The sequence below is a fragment of the Peromyscus eremicus genome, chromosome 10 (assembly GCF_949786415.1).
Source record: "Peromyscus eremicus chromosome 10, PerEre_H2_v1, whole genome shotgun sequence".
Classification (NCBI taxonomy): domain Eukaryota; kingdom Metazoa; phylum Chordata; class Mammalia; order Rodentia; family Cricetidae; genus Peromyscus; species Peromyscus eremicus.
In genome coordinates, this window is record NC_081426.1 from 46764423 (window position 1) to 46786042 (window position 21620).

A 21620-nucleotide genomic window follows, 5' to 3' on the forward strand; every position below is an offset into this window, starting at 1 on the left:
ACATGGAGCGTGGCTGTGACTGTGCCATAGCTGTGTTTGTCTCCCACACAGCCACCTTCAAGAGCAGGACTAGGTCTCCATCCGTGAGTTTCCTGATTTGGGGAAGAAACTGGTCCCTCGAGGCTCAGTCAGTCTTTGTCTCCTTTAACTGAACGCACTACACCTCACAGGAGGGGTACTCCTAGAGGGCTCGGGAAGCCAGAGGTCAGAGAGGCGATTTCTGATTGGGGAAATAAAACATGCTCACGGACACACATATATTTGGGGTCGGGGCAATGTGAACTGGCTGCCCGAGTTTAGGGAGGCTTTCAGGAGGGAGACATGGGAGGTGGCAGGAGGTAAGGCTACATGCTGATGGCGCTGGTGGCACTGGTTGGGACAGCGTAGGTCAGTAGCTATTCTAGGTCAAAGGAACTCAATTAGGAAGCTATAAATGTGGGAGTGTCAGACTCGGCCTACTAGCGCAGAGCTGAGGCACCTGTGTTTGCAAGAAAAGTGCCTGGGAGTCTGCAGCCGTAGCCAGGGTGGCTGTCACAGGCCACCTGGGAAGCTACAGCCTGTCTGCAGAGGGCCAAAGGAAGACTGAGGGCCAGCTCCACGCCTCCACGGGGGTTAGGACATCAGGGTGTTGTCACAGGGTGATCCGCACTGGAATGCAGCATAAGGAGCTTGCATTCTCAGGGTCTACGGGAAACCAGAAAATAAAGCTATTTGGTTACAGCGTCCGGTGGATATTGGCTATGGAGGGGACAGAGGATAATAATGCCAGGCAAGGTCACTAGCTCAGACCCGGTGGCCAGGGAAGTGGGCATTTAAGGAGGGGTATGAAGGAGGTGAAGGAGCAAGCTGAACAGAGATCTGGGAAATGAGCGTTTTAGGTGGCACCTGTCACTCAAGTGTCCCCGAGTGAGACTGAACGTGGTCTGTTTAGGGAGAAGCAAGCAGGTTCATGTGGCTGGACAAAGGCACACTGGGAGATCAAGCCAGCAAATGTTACACGACAGTGTGGCTTGGTCCCGAGCAGGGAAATGAGGGGGCTTCAAGGGGGCAGGAGGGGACCAGCCTGCACTGCACAGGCTGCCTGGGGAGAGCTGGGGCAGGGGTGAAGCTGGAAGACTGTGGCCAGAGTCCAGGAGGGTGGTGCCTTAGACCAGGGTGCCAGGAGTCCACGTGGCAAGGAGAGATTGAACCCATGACATATACAGCGGGAGCTGTGGCCAATAGCACTGGCAGACTCTCTCCTTCGGGTGTGAGAGAGGCAAGTTCCGAGGGTGGGCCAGGCTAGACTGAATGTCAGCGATCCAACACCACCCCCCCACACACACCCCACCCCCACCCCTGCCAAGTGGTTGACTCCTTCAGTGAGTTCAGGAATGAGTCAAACCCACAGGGGACTTAAGGGATAACGCCCATCCCTTCCCCCAAGGAAACAGACAACAATAAGTGCTTGCTTGCCCAACCACCTATGGCATAGCAGGGACAGGTATGCACAGGGCCACGTGGCCGGGCCTTGGCACAATGTATCTGAAGGCTGTTGACTTTTGATCTGGGCTGGGCTTGCTCAGCAGGGCCGGAAGAAAAACCTACCAATTGTCCATCAAAAGTCCAACCAGTAGCCCAGCCTGGGCCTGGCAGACGGAAGCGTCTGGGAGTACTCAGTCCTATCCCAGAGCATAAGTTAAGCTGGCAGCACCTTCTCTGAAACTTCCATTCTCCTGGAAAACCCAGGCGCAGGGGAGTTTGAGTCTTTTCACACACACACACACACACACACACACACACACACACACACGCACGCACGCACACACACATGCACACACAAAGATGAATCCAGATAGGGTGCTGAAGTTCAGCGGCAGGACCTTATAGGACATGAGATGCTTGACTCACAAAAACGTTTCCCGAGCCGTGAATCAACGGGGCTGCAGTTTAAAAAGAGGCCCAGATCTAACAGGTGCCCTGAAGCTCAGCTGGGGTCTCCTGATACTACTCTCTTGTGTTTTAGCTGATTGTCCAGGCAGTAAAGCAAGTGCAAAGAGCCCCGCTAAAGAACAAGGTCTTTGTCCAGGCCGCGCCCTCCCGCCCAGGCCCCGCCCCGCCCCAGGCCCCGCCCCCTCCCCCCTCCCCGCTCAGCGTACTCCTCCCCACCACCAGCCCACAGCCCCATCCAGAACAAAGGTCAAAGCACCTCCACAGCCCGCTGCTCTCTCTCCACTCAGGTGACTTCTCTCTTAAGGAAAGAGGGAAAATGGTCTCATTTTGGTAAACAAATCACAGCTACAGGTGCAGAGCGGGTTTGAGAGTGCAAGGAACTCCCGCCTCCGTGTTCAGTGATTTTTAACTCCTCAGAAAGGTTTTCCTCTGTGCTATGATTTGATTAGATTGGTTCTCACACCAAAAGTAATGTTCTGAAGAAGGCGGGTAGAAAATTCCCACTGTGCCCTTCCTGGGCCTTGCCAACAGGGCAGGGAACAACGGAAGAATAGGAAAGACGGCTCCCATTTTCAGGGCACCCTGAGAGCGAGCCCGTTTATAAATGATTTCATTTCAAGGCGTCCCGCTTGCAATTTGGTCATTTTTCAATGAGAAATATATACATTTGCAAAACATGAAATGGAATCATTAAGCCCTGATGAAGTCAGAGGCAAAGCAAAACTGTGGCTGTGTGTGCCCTGTGCTCTCTTCGGCTTGACAAATTAGGAATCCCTGTGGAAGGCACTCCACACAGGCACTAGCATGGGGCTCTGCCTAGAGGAGGGTGGCACACCCATTAGCCAGGGGCATACAGCTCCCGTATTCCAGATATCTAATTACCAAGCTCTTCTCACAATGCTCACACACACACATACACACACACACACACACACACACACACACACACATACACACACACAGATGCAAATACTATGAAACCTGAATTCAAGCTACAGTTAACAATGTTCAGCCACTCTGGTTGCCTGGTTTTGATACTGTGCTGTGATTACAAAATGCAATACCATTAGGAGAAGCTGGGCCGTGGCACAAGGGACTTTCTCTACCATTTTTACAATTTCCTGTGACTCTATAATTAGAGTCAAATAAAGAATTTTCAAGATGCCAACTGTTTAACGCATGCAGTAAGAACCGAGACCCTATACAACCACACACACACACACACACACACACACACACACACACATACACGCGCACGTTTTTATTCTATACAAAGCCAATTTGCAACCTTACCAAGAAACTACCCCAACCACTGTTTCCCCAGAAATCATATCTCAAAGGTGAGAAAACACATGTCACTAGAGGAGGAACATGGAATCATGCCCTTAAGTCACCTTCTCCCATACCAGATCTGGAGAAGACCAGGTATCAGGAACGGACTGTAGAAAAGCCTGTTGTCACGGGCTGTGGAATTCCTGCACCTGCCAAGCCAGCCTGGGGGTTGGACCACAGTCAAAACAAGATCAAAGTCCTATCCACAGTCCCACTCGCTAGCCCTGAGATTGAAATTTGTGGGTGCAACAGAATCCATTTCAAATGCTGAGTCCACTCCATCTCCAATCCTAGGTAGATGAGGATTATCACAGACCTCCAGTCCTGATGTGGAGGGGGGCTGAGGAATGACCCAGGAGCCTCTGTATGGATTTTGTGTGGGCTGTTACACATGGCATTTAGGATAAAATGCAGAATTTAGACTCTCCCATCGATGTGGCGGCTTGGTGCTGAGGGGTGGTGATGTTCTAAACAACCGCACCTCGCTCAGCTCAACACTCATCACTTCAGTCTGAGGGAAGGATCCATTAGCCTGTTTTATACGTAGGGAAAGAGAGGCCGGGCAAGTTCTAGCTATACACTCAGGAGTGGCCAAACAGGATGGCCCCAGCCACAAGTTACCACCCTGAGGCACAACCTCCCCATCGGGCATAAGGATTGCTTCTGGGGGTCCCTCTCATCTCCTCCAGGATAAAACGTTTTTCCTATAAATACCAGAAGCTGGGACTTGCTGTGGAGCCAGACTTGGTTTCAGTGGCATGATTGTTTCTAAGCAGCTCAAAAGCTCTCAAAGGTCTCCGCTCCCTCCACCGCCCCTTGATTCCTTTCTGCCTTTCATCTTTCTCCCTAGTCTCCCTTCATCTTCCTCCTCTCTTTCATTCTTTTTCACTCACTCGCTTTTGTCCCCAAATTCAAAACGACAGACACAATGGACCTCTCCGTTATCCTCGTCTTACTGATGCTAACTTAAGAATTGGCTTGGGGGCCCCGGCACGATCTCTCAGTGGGTAAAGCTGGTTGCTGCCAAGCCTACTGACTTGAGTTCAATCCCTCAGACCCACAGAGAGAGAGAAATGACTCATGCAAAACTGTGCTCTGGTGTCTATGGGACACTCACTCACACACATAATTCACAAAAGGAATTTACACCGGCTGCCATTTGATGACACCGGCCACCTGAAAACCCAAGAAGGTGCTCTGCCGTGAGGCAAGCGACCTACCACTCTCCAGAGGACACTGTGGGATCCTGTTGGCCCAGAGGCTCCAAATATAGTCCATGTTCCACTCCAGGCACACCTGATGGTCTTTGAAAGGCCGTTCGAAAGGCGGGACCGTCTGCAGCAGGGTGTAATTCTTGGCTACTGCGTGCAGCAAGTTCTCCTCCCCTCGGACGTTCAAGCCCCCACCACTGTGCCTGTGAGTAATCCAGGCTCGTAGAATCACCGTGGACACAGAGATGGGGTGTCTGATGAAGTAGTCGTCTCGGTACACCATAATGCTTGGGAACTTCACGTGCACTATTTGTGTCCTGCTGGTGTGAAGGTGTTTCTCATTCCGCCACCTCTTTTTGTACACGGGAATGCCACTTCTGAACTCGGAAGAGACAACGGCTTCCAAATTGACAACACAAGGCTGAGAGCATAAATACTCCACGGAGACCTCAGAGACGTTGCGCACGCTCCCTTCAAAGGCAGTAAAATAAATAAAGTCTGTGTACGTCGCGCTCTGCTCTGCACTGGGCAGCACCGACGTCGTCAGGGAAGTCTGCCTGCCCAGAGATGGCACAAAATTCTGGAAAGGAGAGAAAAAGTCATATAGAATGTTTTTAAAAACCATCCTAAATTTAACACATTCACGAATTGTTTTCTTGGCATTGGAGACTATAGCTCTGGGTAAAAGCAATGAATTTGGACAGTAAGAGATGTCAAAAGCATGACCATTAGACTAGAGAAAAACCAACACACACACACACACACACACACACACACACACACACACACACACACACACACAAATGAAGATTGGGTCATGCTGAACTCTCTACGTAGGCTCGGGAACATCTGCTGATCAAAACATGGCTTTCAAAGCTATGTGGCAACATTCCCGAACTGGTTTCCGAAGAAAGGACGAGGCTGGTCCCTGGCAAAGGTAACAGTGAAAGGGACCTGCCTTAGAATGAAAGAGATAAACCAGCTTCAAGGCATGTGCAAACTACTTCAAATGGTGGCCGGACATGCCAATCAAAGGGCTGGAGAAACGTTGAAAAAGCATCACCAGGGAACATAAAGAGAGCAGCCTGGCGTGTTTATCTCCCGTGAGCGTGGAGCCAGGACAAGCCTGCAGGCCCGGTGGCCCAGCAGGAGGTCTCAGCTGCTGCACACAGGCAAGCTGGGACCACAGCGGTGGCCTAGTCCTGTCGTTTCACTGTGCCTGATGTGGCAGGTGCCAAGAAAGGTTTTAGCCGTGTGCCCACTGGGTTGTTTCTTTAAGTGCCCAAGTCCTCTTCTCACCCTGTGCCTTTCTTCCAGAAATCTGAGGAGCTTGGTTACAAAATCCAGGCAAGTAGAGAGTCTGAGGTAATGAACCATGGCTCGCTGAGCCGTTTTGACATGACTTTGTGATTCAGGTGTCCAGAGCAAACAAGGTCACTGTGACCACTTCACACCCATGTTAATGGCTATGATCGAAGGGGAAAAACAAACCCTAAAAGGCAAGCATGGGTGATGGTGTGGAGAAACTGGAGTCCCTATGCACTGTAGGTGGCCATGTAAAATGGTACAGCTCTGTGTAGCTTTGGAGCCTGTTCTGGAGCTCGCTCTGTAGACCAGGCTGGCCTCGAACTCACAGAGAGCCGCCTGCCTCTGCCTCCCAAGTGCTGGGATTAAAGGTGTGTGCCACCAATGCCCAACCAACATTTCAACATTCTTTTTTTTTTTCTTCAGGGGAGAGCGTGAACGCAGTTCCCCACTACCACAATTATGCAGTTGAGTTTCCCCGCATTTGGGGAAATCGCAGGGGTCAGCATATCTGGAGTGCAATGGATAAGCCTCACCCTGGGAAAACCACCTTTGTGATCATGGTATCTCCCCTGCCAGGTAAGTATTCAACATTCTTATTTGAAACATCTTTTTTTCTAATTTATTTATTTATTTTTTATTTTTTAATGCTGAATGCCGTTTATTGAAGGAGGGAGGAGGTCTTAAATACAGGCTTACAGCACAATGGGAGAACCCCGGAGGGCAGAAGTTCACTACCGATGTTTTACAATCTTGCATCTAAGCTTGTATTAACGCCCATTATGCAGGATACACAGACAAGGAACTTCCCTTAAGCACTCAGGAGGGTGGAACCCAGCAGGGAATTAGCATAGGGAGGATATCAAGGTCAAGGTCAGCAAGCAAGGCAACAGTTACCCAAAACGGGGGCCAGGGCCCTACAGGTCCCCTTTTCACTAAAAAATGAGCTTCTGGCTTAGGTTGCGTGGGACGTCAGCAGGTCACCTTATCCGCGGCTTGATCCCATGAGTCCTCTCCCAAATACACCCAAAAAGTTGAAAGCAAGAACTTGAGGACAGAGTTATATGCTGATATCCACAGCCACACTAGCCTCGATAGCTAAAAGCAGCTCAAGTGTTCATCAGTGATGAGAAGAGTGGTCTATGTGCACTTCAGTGGAATGGGATTCTGCTATCTTATAAAGTGGATGAACCTTAGAGATACACTCAGTGAAAGATGCCCAACACAAAACAGGAAGTGCTGTATGAGGCACTGAGGAGAAGGTGGAGGAATCAGCCTCCTGGGGGCAAAATAGAAGAGGGACTGCTGAGGTCTAGGGGAGGGAATGGGTGGTTAATGTTAGAGTTTTGTCGCAGGGTGATGAGGACGCGCCCGAAACAGACAGCAGTGGTGGCTGTGGACAATGGGAGCTTCCTTAGCACTGCTGAACTCCGAGCTTCAAACCAGAAAGCTTTATAAATAAACACTGTATCACCATCTGAACAGAAAAGCAGGATCCCCGATCAGACAACAAACACGCCCAATGCAGAGCAGCACAACTGAGCGGGGGTCTAGATCAGCCCACGGGAGAAATGAGAATTCCATGTGGGCTTTGAGGGGTGAAGAGAAGTTCTCTTGGGGACAACGGAAGGGAGGGGCTGAAATGGCAGACACGGCACAATCCGGGGCCAGAAGCAAGGCCCCCGAGTGTTAGGAGGAAGCAGCTCGGCTTGGCCAGAGAGAAGACCAACAGCAGTGAGCAAGCAGGCATGGGAACTGGAGACGATAGACAGCATTTGGCCCTGGGGGAACAGCGAAAGGCAGCCCAGGGCAGGAGCTCTTCCCTCTGCAGGCAGGCTTCTGTGGAAGAGGTGGCCGTTTCTTTTGGACTCAATGCACAAGGGTCAGGGTGACTGTCCAGCAGAAATATGAGCTAGGCATAACTCAGTGATGAGTAAGGCCCCACTCACGGAACAGTAAGGCACACTAAAGCCACACAGAGACGGCATTTTTAACCTGTTAGACACTCAAGATCAAGGTCAGATTTCATGTTCCGCTGGCTGCCGTGGGGGGAGGCACACCCACTTATGTGCTGCTGGTGGTAGTCACTTCTACGAGGCAATAACACACCACCAACCCAAAATGGTAAGTGCAGTCACCCTCTGGCCCACCATACCCTACAAATATAGTAAATCTGTGGGCACAGACTTCCCATGTCAGCACTATCTGTCACAGCAGAAGATAAAACGTGTAGATGTCCGTTGCTTCAGGAAGCGACATTATTTCCAACCCTGGAGCATTCTACAGCCCTGAAGAGACTCAGGGTCTTCATATGCAGATGATGGGACAATCTCTGAAGGATATTTTTGGGGTTGGAACTTCTGTTCCTCTTGTTATTTTTATTTATTTACTTATTTTTGGGTTTTTTGTTTTGTTTTGTTTTGTTTTTCAAGACAGGGTGTCTCTGTGTAGCTTTTCCTGGACCTCGCTCTGTAGCCCAGGCTGGCCTTGAACTCACAGAGATCCGCCTGGCTCTGCCTCCCAAGTGCTGGGATTAAAGTTGTGCGCCACCACCGCCCGGTCCTCTTGTCATTTTTAAGTGGATTCATAAATACCATAGTGGGTTACAAAGCACACACCCATCCATGATGTAAAAAACAATCACTAGAATACACATAGCATAAGTTGCTCCCAGGGAACTCGGAAGGACAGAATGGCCAGAGGACAGATTAAGAGAAAGATACGTGTTGCTATCTCATTATCTTGTGCATTCTTGACCACATGAGCATTTGGAGCAGGGAGCAACCATCTTAAGATGCGAAAGTGTCGTTTTCCACAAATGGCAGAAAGGGAAGAGAAGGGCTGGCCATTCCTTTACATTCGTCGCCGTGGGAAACCCGGGGGAAAAAAACCTGTAAGGACTGGAAACAGTTGAAACTGTCCACCCCCTCTGGGAGAGGCTTAATTGTTTTCTGTACTACTTTATACGGCTAAATTACAGAGAGAAGACACACATAAAGCAATCTTGTAGTTGGAAGTGGAGCAGGAGCCATCCGTGCTGGCTGGTCCTGGCCTTCACTGTGCAGATGAGAAAACAGTAAGCACATTTCTGCATCTCTCACATCACCCCACTGGGGGGCTAGCAAAGCCCAACCAGAAGCCCGGCTCTGTCTTCACCTCCGCCTACCCACCAACACAATGCCCACCCCAAACCACACCATGGCAAGACAGATCCACTGTTGCCTGGGAACTCTGGGCTGCATCCTCCTTTTGCACAAATAGATGAACCAGTGTTGGTCCGTAGAAAGAATGCATTCATTTAACACCCGAAAGAATTTCCCAAAAGCCAACAGTCCCTGGTGCTATGGACCTAGACCAGAAGAACAGCAGACAGGTGGACAGTGCATCTTATGCTAGGGTGATGCCCCAGATGCTTTCCCAACGAAATCCATGCAAGGAGACATTCACTTTGTGAGGCAAGACAAGGCCCAGGGTCCAGGACCTGCCTTGGTACAGTGTGCACCAAGTGTTCCCTTGCAAAGAATGACTCCAGATCTCATTCTTTCCATCCCTCTCTGAAAAACTCACCAGGTCCAATTTTCTTGCTGTTTTTTTTTTTTTTTCCCCTAGCACAATTTTTTTTTCAATGTTAAAAGAGAACTCTCTTTTAAACAGAAATGCAGGAGGAAAGCCATTTGATTCCCCTGCAAAGTGTGGTTCCTAATAACCCTGTTCATTATTTTACATCTGATTGCTTGAAAATGCGCCCGTCACACTTTTCTGCATTAATTAAGGGCAGCGTGCCACGGTTCGCCTAGTGTGTTACACTCGTCACATTGTGGCTGAGGGAGGTGGAGTCACACCTTACCCTGCACCTCTCCAGGGCCTTCCTTCCAAGTTCTGTTTCAAAGAAGACGTCTGAGTACTCATACGAAGATTATTGTCTTTTCTTCTGGCTCTAAGTCTCGAGTCAGCAAAAGCTAACCCAAAGGATACAGATCCTCGACATATGTTCTCCAGCATGATAGTCAGGAGGCAGCTGAGGCACTGTGACATGCTGGAAGTATAAAATGTACCCTGAATTTCAAAGCCTTTCTAGTTAACAAAAGGCCACAGAGCGTCTTATTCATGATTGCATATTGGTCGCATGTCCAAATTACAATATTTGGATATAACAAATTAAATAAAATATATTAAAACTAATCATACCTGTTCTTGTTTATTTTTTCAATGTGGTAACTACTGAATATAAAAATTATAGATGTGGCTTGAACTGTCTGTGGATGGTGCTATTCTAGATTTGAGGTCATTTGACTCTTCCTATTAAAAAAAAAAATGGCCACATGTCAAAAACCAGTCATCTCTCAGTCTCTGAGAGACATTGGTTCCCAGACCCCAAACAGTCCGAATATCTGCGGATGCTCAGGTGTCTAATACAGTACAGGGTAACTATAGGGCAGATCCTCCTATGTGTGCACAGGAGCACACACGTGTGTGCAGGTGTGTGTCCACGCACGTGGATGTGATGGCCAGAAGACAACCTTACCTGCTGTTCCACAAGTGCCACCCACCTTAGCTTTCTTTGTTGGTTGTATTTTTTGTTTCATTGGAGGGGAGTTATTGTTTTGTTTTGCTTTTCGGAGACAGGCTCTCTCATGGAACTTGCCAAACGAGCTCAGCTAGCTGGCCAACAAGCCCCAGGGATCCTCCTGTCTCCGCCTCCCCAGGAATGGGAATAAAAATACATACCATCATATTCACCTGGTTTTGTTTGGTCATTGGCTTTTTGGAAATAAGGTCTAACTATGTCACCCTGGTTAGCCTGGAACTCATTATGTAGACCCGGCTGGTCTTGAACTCACGGAGATCTGGGATTAAAGGTATGTACTACCATGCCTGGTCAATGCTCACTTTGCTTTTTAACATGTGTTCTGGAGATTGAACTCAGGTCCTTGTACTCAGAAGGCCAACATTTACCGGTCAAGTCATCTTTCCTACCCCCTTCCTGTATACTGCAAGTGATCTGTAGGCGATTTATGGCTAAGTCATATAAATGCTTTGTGCACAGTTGCCCTATTATGCTGTTCCAGAAATAATAACAAGGAAACACCTGTACATGTCCAGTACAGATGCAATTGTTTGTCAAACAGTTTTGATCCTTGACTGGTTGAATTCCAGGGATTGGGGAGCCTTAGGATATGAAGACTGACTCATCTTGGCTATCTTTGGTCACGTGCACTCACTGTGGTAGGAAAACAGCCAACAGGACGACATATAACTGAAGGAAGTTGCTGTCCCACACAACTTTTGTTCACAAACAGGCACACTGGCTGGATTGGCCTGTAGTTTGCCAACCACCTTTCTACAACGCCAAGCTTTCTTTCTAGATAGAGTTCTGAGGCACTGAGTGATAGGAGCTAAGGCCTGAATGGAATTGCTGCGGGAGAGGTGGGATGAAAGACTCAACTAGGCACAATGACCCAATGACTTGACTGTGTATTTTTCCAAGGCTCTCAGGTGGTGGGTGTTGACATCGTGCTATAGCTTCCTTCAGTAAGGATTCGAATTGGACAAGACCCTGCTGCTAGGCTAGGCAGTGAGATGGCTTATTTGAGAAGTGGGAGAAGTACTGGGGTAGTTGGAGTGTTAAGAGGGACTTCGGGAAGAGGGCATGTCTGTATCATAATAGGGATATGCTGGCCTCAGAGAGGACCCTGAAATCACCCCATGTGTCATATGCAGAGCATTGGCCCAAGTCCTCTGAGCAGCCCTTAGGATCTCAGTCTTCGGGACATCTCTGCAATGAAGGAAGCTGGCTTCTCCCAGGCTGGAGCCGACCCAGAGGGCAGCTGCTACACCGTGAGCTGTGGCTACCTCTGCTGTGTACAAAACCAACACCGATTAGTAACACATCACACTCTAAATATTGATTAAGCCAAAGCTGATTTCCTGGCTCAAGTCATGTGTGTGGTTGTCGGCTGTTTCCTGCCAGGAAAATAAGGCAATTAACTTGAAGAGTTCCAGCTTCAGGCATGACACGTGTCCAGGCTTCATAGGTATTTTCTTGTGCCAGGTTGCATTAACGTGCACTAAATGGGGCCTGCCTCCACTTTCCCTCATCTAGAAACTCCTAAGTCAGAGTCTCTATCCTTGTTACCTCCCCAGATTCTAAAAGAGACCTTGGCACACAGTAGGAATTGCTTTGTTTCCTGGAAAAAGATAAAGCGGTGGGTAAGAGCACCTGCCAGGTGTTTTGGTGGTCAATCTCTTGCTACAGCTTCATGGCCCTGGCAGGTACCTAGACACCAAAATATCCGACCGGAACTTGAGAGTACACTGTCCTTCCCGACTGCCCCGAGTTCTCCCAGGAATGATGACCACCAGCCTACTGCTCGCTCAGCCTCCCCGGCTCCCTCTGCAGAGCTATTTTTCCCATCTGCATTGCCAGCCCAAGGAACAAAACTGAGACAAAGACCTGAGAGGACCCAGAAACCACATCCACTCCACCATCAGGGGTGGACTTCTCAAAGCTTTTCCACCCCTCCTGACCTTTCTAACAACCGCTCTATGTCCTAGAACTTTCCCACGCCTCCAGAAAAATTTAAAACCTATTTTTTTTTAATTAAGAAATTTCCCACTCTCCCCCTTGCCCCAATCCCTGCTGGATTACGGTTCATCTGTCGAGTTCATCCATGTTAATATGATCAGGATAGTACCACATCTCTGTACTTGTGTTCCAGCCTTGTGAGATAATATCGTAAAAGGGGGTGGGGGTGGGGGACCAGCTCAAATGCATTGCAGCTCTAAGCAAGGCATTGAGGACGGAAGGGGCACTTCTGGCCCCTTCATCTCATGCTGTTTAAAGGACCATATCAGTGTTCCACTCCAAAAGCTAAAGAACTACTCTGCACACTCGGGGCTAGGGAAAGACTCCAGAGCCCTCGGATAACTGGTTCCAGCAGACGGGAGGCCCCATCAAAGTCAAATTGGAGAATGCCATGCACAGTCACAAAACATAAACCCTTTTGCCTTTGTAATTGTGTACCGTAATATTTTTAGAAAATGAAACAGATCGGTTAATGTGTGTTCATGATAGAAGACCCAAAGTTAGAAACCTGAACTCATCGATTCAGCCTGGGCATCAAGGACAGATGAGTCCATATATCTTCCGGGCAAAGGAACAAAACTACCCACACGGGCTAAACTTCTTTTAGGATGAGTGCATCTGATTCCTTTAAACAAATCAATAAGGAGTGACTCTGTTCAAATGGCCCTGTTCCACAGGGCTGGGAAACTGGCTTTCTTCTCTACATGGTCCACTAGGTATTGAAGGAACGAACAGGGATTGGGGAATCTAAAATCATTCCCTCTCACCACAGGAAGTTCATTTACACTTACCAGTGTGTGGGAGCAGATCAGATATGCAAACAATAATAGTGCCTGTTTCTCTCGTTCCTGCCCGCTCATTCCATCCATCACCTAAGAAGACCTTGGCTCCAGAACATTTTCTTTCCAAACTGGCTGGATCAAACTTTCCATAGGTCAAAGAAGTAATTGTATTGGCTTAAAAGTCCCATTTTGTTCAATTTCTGCTGACTGCATGAGCAAAACTTCTCTTGATATCCACAAAGCACGCAATTATGCATACTGGACAATGATGTCAACGTGGCCTTCACCGTCAAGATGTGCCCAGGGAGACATGTCCCGTGAAGCACCGTCCCTTCCCAGCCAGAGCCGGCCAGAGATGCACCATCCCAACCACGATCAATATTTCTCCTTGTGTAAAAAACCCCCAACACTAGTCAGCATGCTCTTCCATCCTAACTCAAACCCTACAAGGACACATAAGGTTGGGTTGGTTTTCTTTCACTGGGACCTACTATGTGCTGGCCACTGTGGCAGGTGCCGTCAATCTTTCTGTTTCTTCTTCTTCTTTTTCTTTTCTCACTCACTTTCTAGCCTCGTGTCTCTTGCCTTCCAGAAACACCCCCAACTGATACCCTCAGCTCACTTGACTTCCTGTCTCCATGCTGACTTAAGCTGAGGAGAACTGGAGACTTCAGTATCTCATCTTAGAAGCGGGAAGGACCAAGTCTCCCTCTGGTCAGTCTCGGAGGGAAGAGATAGTATGTCACACAGCGACGCATGGGCCTGGGTGTCCACACCAGCATGAGTAAGCCATTCTCCAGGTAAGAGAGGAGGCAGGAGCTGCCAAGGCAGAACCTTGTCAGCAATTCCTCAGCCTCTTCCTTCAGTCCCTCCCTCAGAGGGACAGGACAAGCCAATAGACAGAGTAACTGAATTCACTTTGGGCTATTTATGGTTTGCGCCAGTCTATCCATCATCTCAGAGAATTGCTTGGGTCCTTTATTTCTTCTCTTCCACATTTCCTATGGCTCCTGCACTCTCGGCAGCCAGGGATAACAGGAGGTAAAAGACAGGGGCCACAGCATGGGAGAGTCAAGAGCGATGGTCAGGATAAATGGGGATGTCACTGGCAAATATGAAATTTGACGATTACCTCTGAATTCCACATATCCATAATCACAGTTCCTTACACCGAGTAACTGAGGGTCCCTAGCATAATTTTTTCCTTAAACTTCCTATATCCTGTGTCACACAACGTGAAAGGGTAATGAATACTCCTGGATGGATAATGGATGGGATGTACGCACTCACAGGGGTTCCGGTACAAGACTCTACCATAGCCGCCGTCTGCTAACGATCTCTACATCTATCTGAGCTGCTAATGTCCTCTTATTTCTTTGTCCCTAGTTGTCTAACAAGCTCAAATGTCCACTCTGAATACTTCAGCTATACAGCTGACATCAATATTGCCTACAGTGAGATTTATTTTCTCACTTAACAAAAAAAAAAAATTATTCATTCGAGACTAGAGTTCAGAGAGACAGAATTGCTTTCCAGAAGCCCCAACGTCAAGGACAGGACCAGGACCCGTTCTAGCAAGTCCAGGAAAGAAAGGGAAGCACTGATGCTGTAAGAACACAGCAAGAGGCTCTGTAGGGCAGGGTGAGTAACTTCTCCGTAGCAGTGACTTCCGCGGAAGCAATTCAACCTTGTGCTTTGAAGGCCCTCACTCTCCCTGGAGGCTCTGGGCATCTTGATCTTTGGTGACCCCAGGATTTTCTGGCAGTCACTGGAACCAGGAATCACCTTTTCAGAAATCGGCCTGGCATCACAATTACTCACGCTCCGGCAGGTATCCTAGCTACAGTTACAGTACTCCTGGGGGCTGATACCGCAGGTTACTTGGTCCCAGCTGATGAAGAAGGGAGGTGCCCTTCCTCAGAACCCTGACTCCAGTGGACAGGCTCCCCAAAAGGGCATGTTCAGAATGCCACTGCATCCCAGCCTGTGGGCAGGCTGACATAAAATAGAAATGAACCCCCAAGTCGTCAGCGATTTGGCATCACAGTGCACCCTACTGCTTGGTCACCATCTGCTTAGGACACCATGATAAAAGCACAGATGCTGCACCCCGGGTTTTGCCTCACCCTTGCCGATGGCAAATAGTTTCTGGGTTTACTTTTTTTTTTTCCTCCTTAACATCCTGCTTCTATTCTGTGGCCTGTCCTTCCTGCTTTGTGTATTTTAGGTTACTTGAGACATGACCTCACATCCTGGACAGTTGCACAGTAGCTGCTAATTGCTGGAGCCCTGCTAATGGACTGACTATACATTTATGCAAGAGGGGAATGGGCCATAAGGAGTACACTCCAGAAGCCAGTGAGCTAGCACAGGTAGAAGTGAGGGCTCTGGAGAGGAGGCTGACTTGAGCTTCGTCTCAGCTTGTCTGTGTGGCCTGCAGCAGCTGGCTTAACCTCTCTGGGACCGCTCTCTCGTCGGCGTGGAGATCATGACAGCTCCTATCTCACAAAGGGTATTACTGAGATTAACACTAGACAGCGACCCCGCGTGACTTAGCACAATGGAAGCTGTTATTATGGCTTCTAAATTCTGGAATGGATTTCACCACTAGCTCCTGTCTAGACATTCTGCTCCACCTGCCTGCCTCTAGCTCCCAACCAGTCAGCTCCTCCAGGAAGCACTCCTTGATCAAGGAGAACTCACACAATAATGCGTCTTCATTGTTTCCTGATCTCTTCATATCTGTGTGTGTGTGTGTGTGTGTGTGTGTGTGTGTGTGTGTGTGTGAGAGAGAGAGAGAGAGAGAGAGAGAGAGAGAGAGAGAGAGAGAGAGAGAATGAGGGGAGGGAAGAGGGAGGGAGGGAGAGGGAGAGACACAGTTACATTTTCCCCAGTTCACACCCCAAGCTTCTCTAAGATCTAGCTAGATCTAGAAGCACCACCTTTCACAAACATCTCAGGGAGACCATCCCAGGAGAGCACAATCGTTAGCACACGGCTGGGCGCTCAGAACAAAACGTGGCGGCTGCCTCTGGAACCCAGCTTCAGCTTACCCCTCTCAGTCAGTGATGCCTGGCTCTCTTGCTCATTCAAGTCTCTGTTAGCAGGATATCAGAAGCCTCCCACCCAGAAAGAACCAGGGACAGTGACAGGTGTCCCCATCATTTCTCACGTCCACCCCTCCACCAACTACCAAGTCGTTCATTCACGCTCCACTCTCCACACTACAGCTCCACCTCATCACTTCCCTCTGTCCTTCCTGTTGACACTGCTACCCAAGAGGCCTTGGATCTGTTCCTCCAACCCCCCCTTCATGACCGTAGAACTTGGTCCACCTTCTATCTCTGCCACATTAGCCATTAGGTTTTACACTTGTTACTCTGATTCCATCTGCTTTCAAGAAGTGCCCCCTCCCAGGCCTTGAGATTCTCACGTGGAACTTTCCAGATTACCTGCATGGAAATATTTCATGAAAGGCTCAACTACATAAATCCTGTTTCTGTGCTAACCAGCAGTGCCCTGTGTGCAGGATCATCTGTTTAAATGAAAACCCTGTCATTTGTCATGGCAGCTTTATTTATGAGTCTGTGTACTGTAACCCTATGGCATAAATATTAAATAATAACATCCCTCGGGCAAAAGAAAATCATTCCCATTACCTGGCAACTTATTATAAAAATAGGAAGTAAACCCAACCACAAAAATTGGCATTGGCAAATTCTAAAATACAAGTATAAGCAAGGATTGTTCAACAGGTAGAGAGGGGCACAGTTATAATTTGCATTTTTGCACTGTCTTCACTCAAGAAATGAAACGGCCGAGAAGTAAAGAGTGTTTAAAACAACAGCAAACTTGGGTGAGGTGACAAATTTCTTCAACCCCAAATTCCAGTTTCTGTCACCATCTCCTAAGCAGCTGAGCTCCCAAGAAGACCAGATTCCAAGTGCTGGCGGTGCCACATGAATGGGGTTCTGGACAAGGACATTGCTCGTTTTTTAAGCATTCTGTGAATTTCCTATTACATCAGTTTCATGATTCAGCATTTTCCTTTTCATTTATTTACAGTAATATACGGTGAGATAACCCAAGCTTTCCTCAGGATCCTGGAACATAAGGTAGGCTGGGCAGGAAGGGTGTAGCCTTCGGTAAATTTACTATAGCTCAGAACTCAGGAACAAATGGGAGAAAGCAAGTCATCCAAAGAACTGGGCGATACCTCCTCACCGTACTCTGGGGGTCTCAACTACTCTGGTATTTAAAATAGGTTACTGCCATCTAGTTCTTAAGTCTAACAGAAGGCAAGTAGTGTGCAAATTGCAAGCTGACGTGCATAAGCCAAACGCAGCTCTGAAATGACAACGTTCAAGACGCAGCTAAAGTCACCACTCTGGCGGTAAGCGTGGTACAAAGAAGTAGATTCCGTTCTGGCATCCGCAACTTGGCTGGAGTGACCAAGGAGTTGAAGAGCCTCTGGAAACGGGAGGTGCGGTGGCACAGAACCGTCCGGGCCAGGAGAAACCAGTGAAAACTCGAAGAAGGGTCGGGGTGGGTGGCAGAGGAGAAGGAGAAGAAGTTGGGGGACAAGAAGGAAAGGAGCTAAGGAAGGTGAATGGAAAGCCAAGCATGGGTGGGGACAGGGCTGGGGAGCTCCGCTCCGAGGGGCTGCAGGCGAGTGCATGGTAGGGAGGGTCCGGTGTCACTGGGGACAAGAAGGGTACTCTAGGAGAACCTGGCCCTGGTCTTCAGCGAGGCCGTGAGGAAGAGGAATGGACTCCAGTGAGAGTAGCTGGCAAGTCCAGTCCACGCACCCGGGTACTCATCCCAGCTGCTGGGAGCGCCCGGGGCGCAATGGCAAGGAAGAGAGAAAACTCGCGTCGTCTTCCCCACCTCCTGCGACTGGGGTCCGCGGCCACCCCACCCGCCTGTCCCCAGGGCCCGGGCAGAAGGAAGGACCCGAGTAGGGTCCGGCGCTCACCAGGTAGCAGAGAAGGAGCAGCGCGCCTGCAGGGCGGCCGCCGAGGCCCGGGGGGACACCGCCGCTCGGGGGGACCATGGCTGCGGCCCGGGGACCGAGCGCGGGCGGCGGGGGCTGCTGCTGCTGCTGCCGCCGCTGTGGCCACCAAAGCCCCGCGCCGCGCCACTGCATGGCGAGGCCGCCCGGATCCCGGCCGGAACAGGTCACCTGGTGCAGGGACCGGCCCCCGCCCGAGGCGCCACCTTCCCGCCCGCCCCCGGCCGGCGGCCCGCCGCGCGCGGGGCCACCTGCCGCCGCCACCGGACCCGCCGCCGCCGCCGCCGCCACCGCCGCTCCCGCCGCCGCCCCCGCAGCCCCAGCCGAGCGCCGGCTCCTCCCCGCTCGCAGTCCCGTCCCCTCCCTCCCTCGGCCTCCCTGCCCAGCCCGCCTCCCCGGTCGCTCCCTCCCAGCCCCCGGCGTCCACCCCTAGGGGCCGTGGGCGCCCACGCAGGTGGGGACCGCGTGGTCCCGCCCCCCCGGCCGCTGTTCGCCGCCGGGTCCGCGGGGCTCTCGGCCGCCCCCATCCCTTTCTCTTGCTTCCTCCTCCACCCCTTCCGCGCCCTTGCAGTCCGCGATTCCCCCCCCCTCCCCTTCCCTCACCCCCTCTTCTCCCCACTTTCTCCCTTTCCTCCACGTCCTTTCTCCCTAACTCCCCTCCTTCTCCATCGCTCCCTCCCGTATCTCCCGCCAGTGCCCACCCTGCTGCACGCTGCTCATTCCCACTTCGCGCCCGGGCACTAGGCAGTGAGGTTTGTTTAGGAGCTTGGGGGCGCGGGGTGGAGTAGGGGGGGGATTGTAGCCGGGGCGCCATTCCCGCAGGGCGGGGGCCGAGGGTGCTTCCTTAGAGTTAAGCCACGCAGCCGCTTCGCTTTTAATCCTTAGGGATGGATTTTGACCCCTGCCAACCTCCACCTGTCCACCTGAAGGGCTCGGGGCCGCTTTCCTGCTTGCACGTTTAGAGCCCAGGCTGTGCCCCACCCTGCCGCCTGATTGGCGACACGTTCTGGATGTTTCCCCAGGGTTTTGTGCGGTGCTGCCGCCGCTGCCGCCGCGCTCTTTGTTTTAATTGTCCGGAGTATTGGCGCCCAGAGCGGGTTTGTATTTGATTTGCATCCCCGAGCTCCAGCTTCCACTTGGACCGAGAAGAAAACGAATTAATTAGGCCAGTCCAATCGTACTCAAGCCCCATATGAAAGGGGGTGAGGCCCTTGAAGTGCGCCAACAGCTTTTTTAAAAATCAGGACACATCTTGGGCTTTGGGGAGGCAGGGTGGAACTGACTGTTTTAGTAGACCTGGGTTCTGTAGCCAGTCCCAGGTGAGGCGGCCTCAGGGACAGGGTGAGCAGCTCAGGGCGTGCCCTGTAGTTCCGGGAAGTGCTTGCTTGGCTGTCTTGCTGCTGAGAAAACTCCTTGGGGCCAGTAGCTAGTGCTGTGAGATAGTTAACCCACCTTGGAAAGTTTGCCCCCTTTGGCATTGGTGTGGATTTGTAGATGGGAACTATTAATAGATTGGAAGTCACAGAACGCAGCCCTTTCCCTGAGGAGTTGCCACTACCGTAGGCTGAGAAGCCCGGAGTGAGTTATCCTGGCCCTGGTCACGCTGGGGATATCAGCAGAGAGCTGGGTCTCCCATGCTCGTTTTTGTTTCGTAGGTCACCTATGAGTTTGTGGGCCTGTGTAAGGGCCCTGGTACCCCAGTCACAGCTGGAAGGCTCTCAGATCTTAGTTCAGCCAAAGGCACCTGGAGACCAAAGCAGGTAGAAGGTGGAGTGCCGCTGGGTTCTGTCTCAGTGGGTCCTGGATAGTGTTGAGAAGCCGCCGGGTGAGTGAGTTTCCAGGTGGGGGACAGTGCCACTGCCACCGAGGCAGAGAGGCTTCACTTTCCAAACCACGGGCTTCCAGGAGAGTCAGAGGCCTCACTTTCCGAACCATAGGCTTCCAGGAAAGACGCTGCCTGCCTAGCCAGCTGCAGTCACGATGAAGCACTCGGGAGGGTTGACAGATGTTGCCAGGATCCCTGTCCCACTTCCACAGAAACAAAGCACTTAAAATTCTCCTCTGTGATGCAGGAAACTATTTATTCCATTTAGTGTCCAAAGGAACAAAAGATGGGTGGCTTTGTCCCAGATCCCATCTGTATTTTTTCCATCAAAAGAAAAAATAGCCGGGCGGTGGTGGCGCACGCCTTTAATCCCAGCACTCGGGAGGCAGAGCCAGGCGGATCTCTGTGAGTTCGAGGCCAGCCTGGTCTCCAAAGCGAGTTCCAGGAAAGGCGCAAAGCTACACAGAGAAACCCTGTCTCGAAAAACCAAAAAAAAAAAAAAAAAAAAAAAAGAAAAAATACTCCACAGATTTTTTTGTTGTTGTTTTTCTCTCTTTTTCTTTTTTGAGACAAGGTCATGATTCCATGTACTCAGAGTGTTCTGGAGCTTGAGATCTTCCAGCCTCAGCCTCCTGAAGGCTGGGATTGCAGGCAAGGACCACCACATGACGCTATTAATATATGTGCATGGAAAATTGTTGGTTTGTTTAAGAGAAGGGGGTGTCAGAGGCAAGACAGATTTTGTGGGCGTCCACCTGTCTTCCTGGGCGCTCCTCCAGAGTTTCTGTCCTTCCTTGTGGGCCCAGACTCCTATCCTCGGGGAACCGAATAGTCTCCTCTGTGGCTTGCCATCCGAGGCACAGTTCTCAAAGCCTTGTGAGCTTTAAGCAGCTGCGTTTTCCCACGGGTAGTTCATACAGAGGTGTTCCACTGGAGCTGGGTGGTACTTAACGTAGCACTCTGGGTCCAATTGTGTATTCCTTGTCTTCTATAACACTGAGTACCATGCTACTCTAGGAAATCAGAGGTGGGCGGGATCATCCATTTTCATCAGGAGCAATGGATATGCTTCAGAAAACTGACCTAAACACAGTTCGGTCCTCTAAAATGATCCCTGAGTGACTTTGTTGCCCAGGGGATGAGAATGGGTTTGCCTGGTGACTCCTATATTGGAAAGGGGCAGAGAAAGGTCAGGAATTCTCACAGTGACCTTTTGGTCCAGAAGACACAATCACGTTTTATTACCCTTGCCTCTGTTCTAGTAGATTATTTGAAGGGTGTGACTTTATTTCAGAAGAAAGCCCCTTGTTTGGAAACAAATATATTTTCCCCACTGCCTTGTGGAAGGGCTTGAAACTCCATCATCACAATTCATTGTTTGGATTAAGCTTTTATACACCACTAAAATCCAAAGACCCCCAGGAGGAGACTGTTTGAGCCTGGCCTCCCTTGTGCCTACCTTAGCGTAAGATAGTTTATCATTTCCCCATTAAGGAGACAGGGAGAGAAGAGCAGATCCATACCCAACCCTGACAGACACCAAGGCAATCAAGAGAGTTTAGGTGACCCAGTGGGAGAGGAAGCCAAGATCTAGACCCTGGCCGAGTAAGAGAATAGCCTGGATTTGAATAACGCT

The 21620-nt window shown here is 50.2% G+C and overlaps 1 protein-coding gene and 1 non-coding gene across 2 annotated transcripts in view; both read right to left on the bottom strand.

The window, feature by feature from the left end:
• Sel1l3 (SEL1L family member 3) overlaps positions 1 to 18294 on the bottom strand; it is a 112820-nt gene extending 94526 nt beyond the window's left edge. Inside the window, exons 1-2 of the mRNA XM_059275054.1 lie at positions 18124 to 18294; positions 4485 to 5055 (exon numbers count right to left, since the gene is read on the bottom strand). Of these exons, the coding sequence (XP_059131037.1) occupies positions 4485 to 5055; positions 18124 to 18294 (742 nt within the window). The remainder of the gene's footprint in view (positions 1 to 4484; positions 5056 to 18123) is intronic.
• LOC131921332 (U1 spliceosomal RNA) lies at positions 6204 to 6367 on the bottom strand. Its single transcript, XR_009381958.1, has one exon. It is a non-coding gene; the product is annotated as a U1 spliceosomal RNA (small nuclear RNA).
• Positions 18295 to 21620: the final 3326 nt, after the last annotated feature.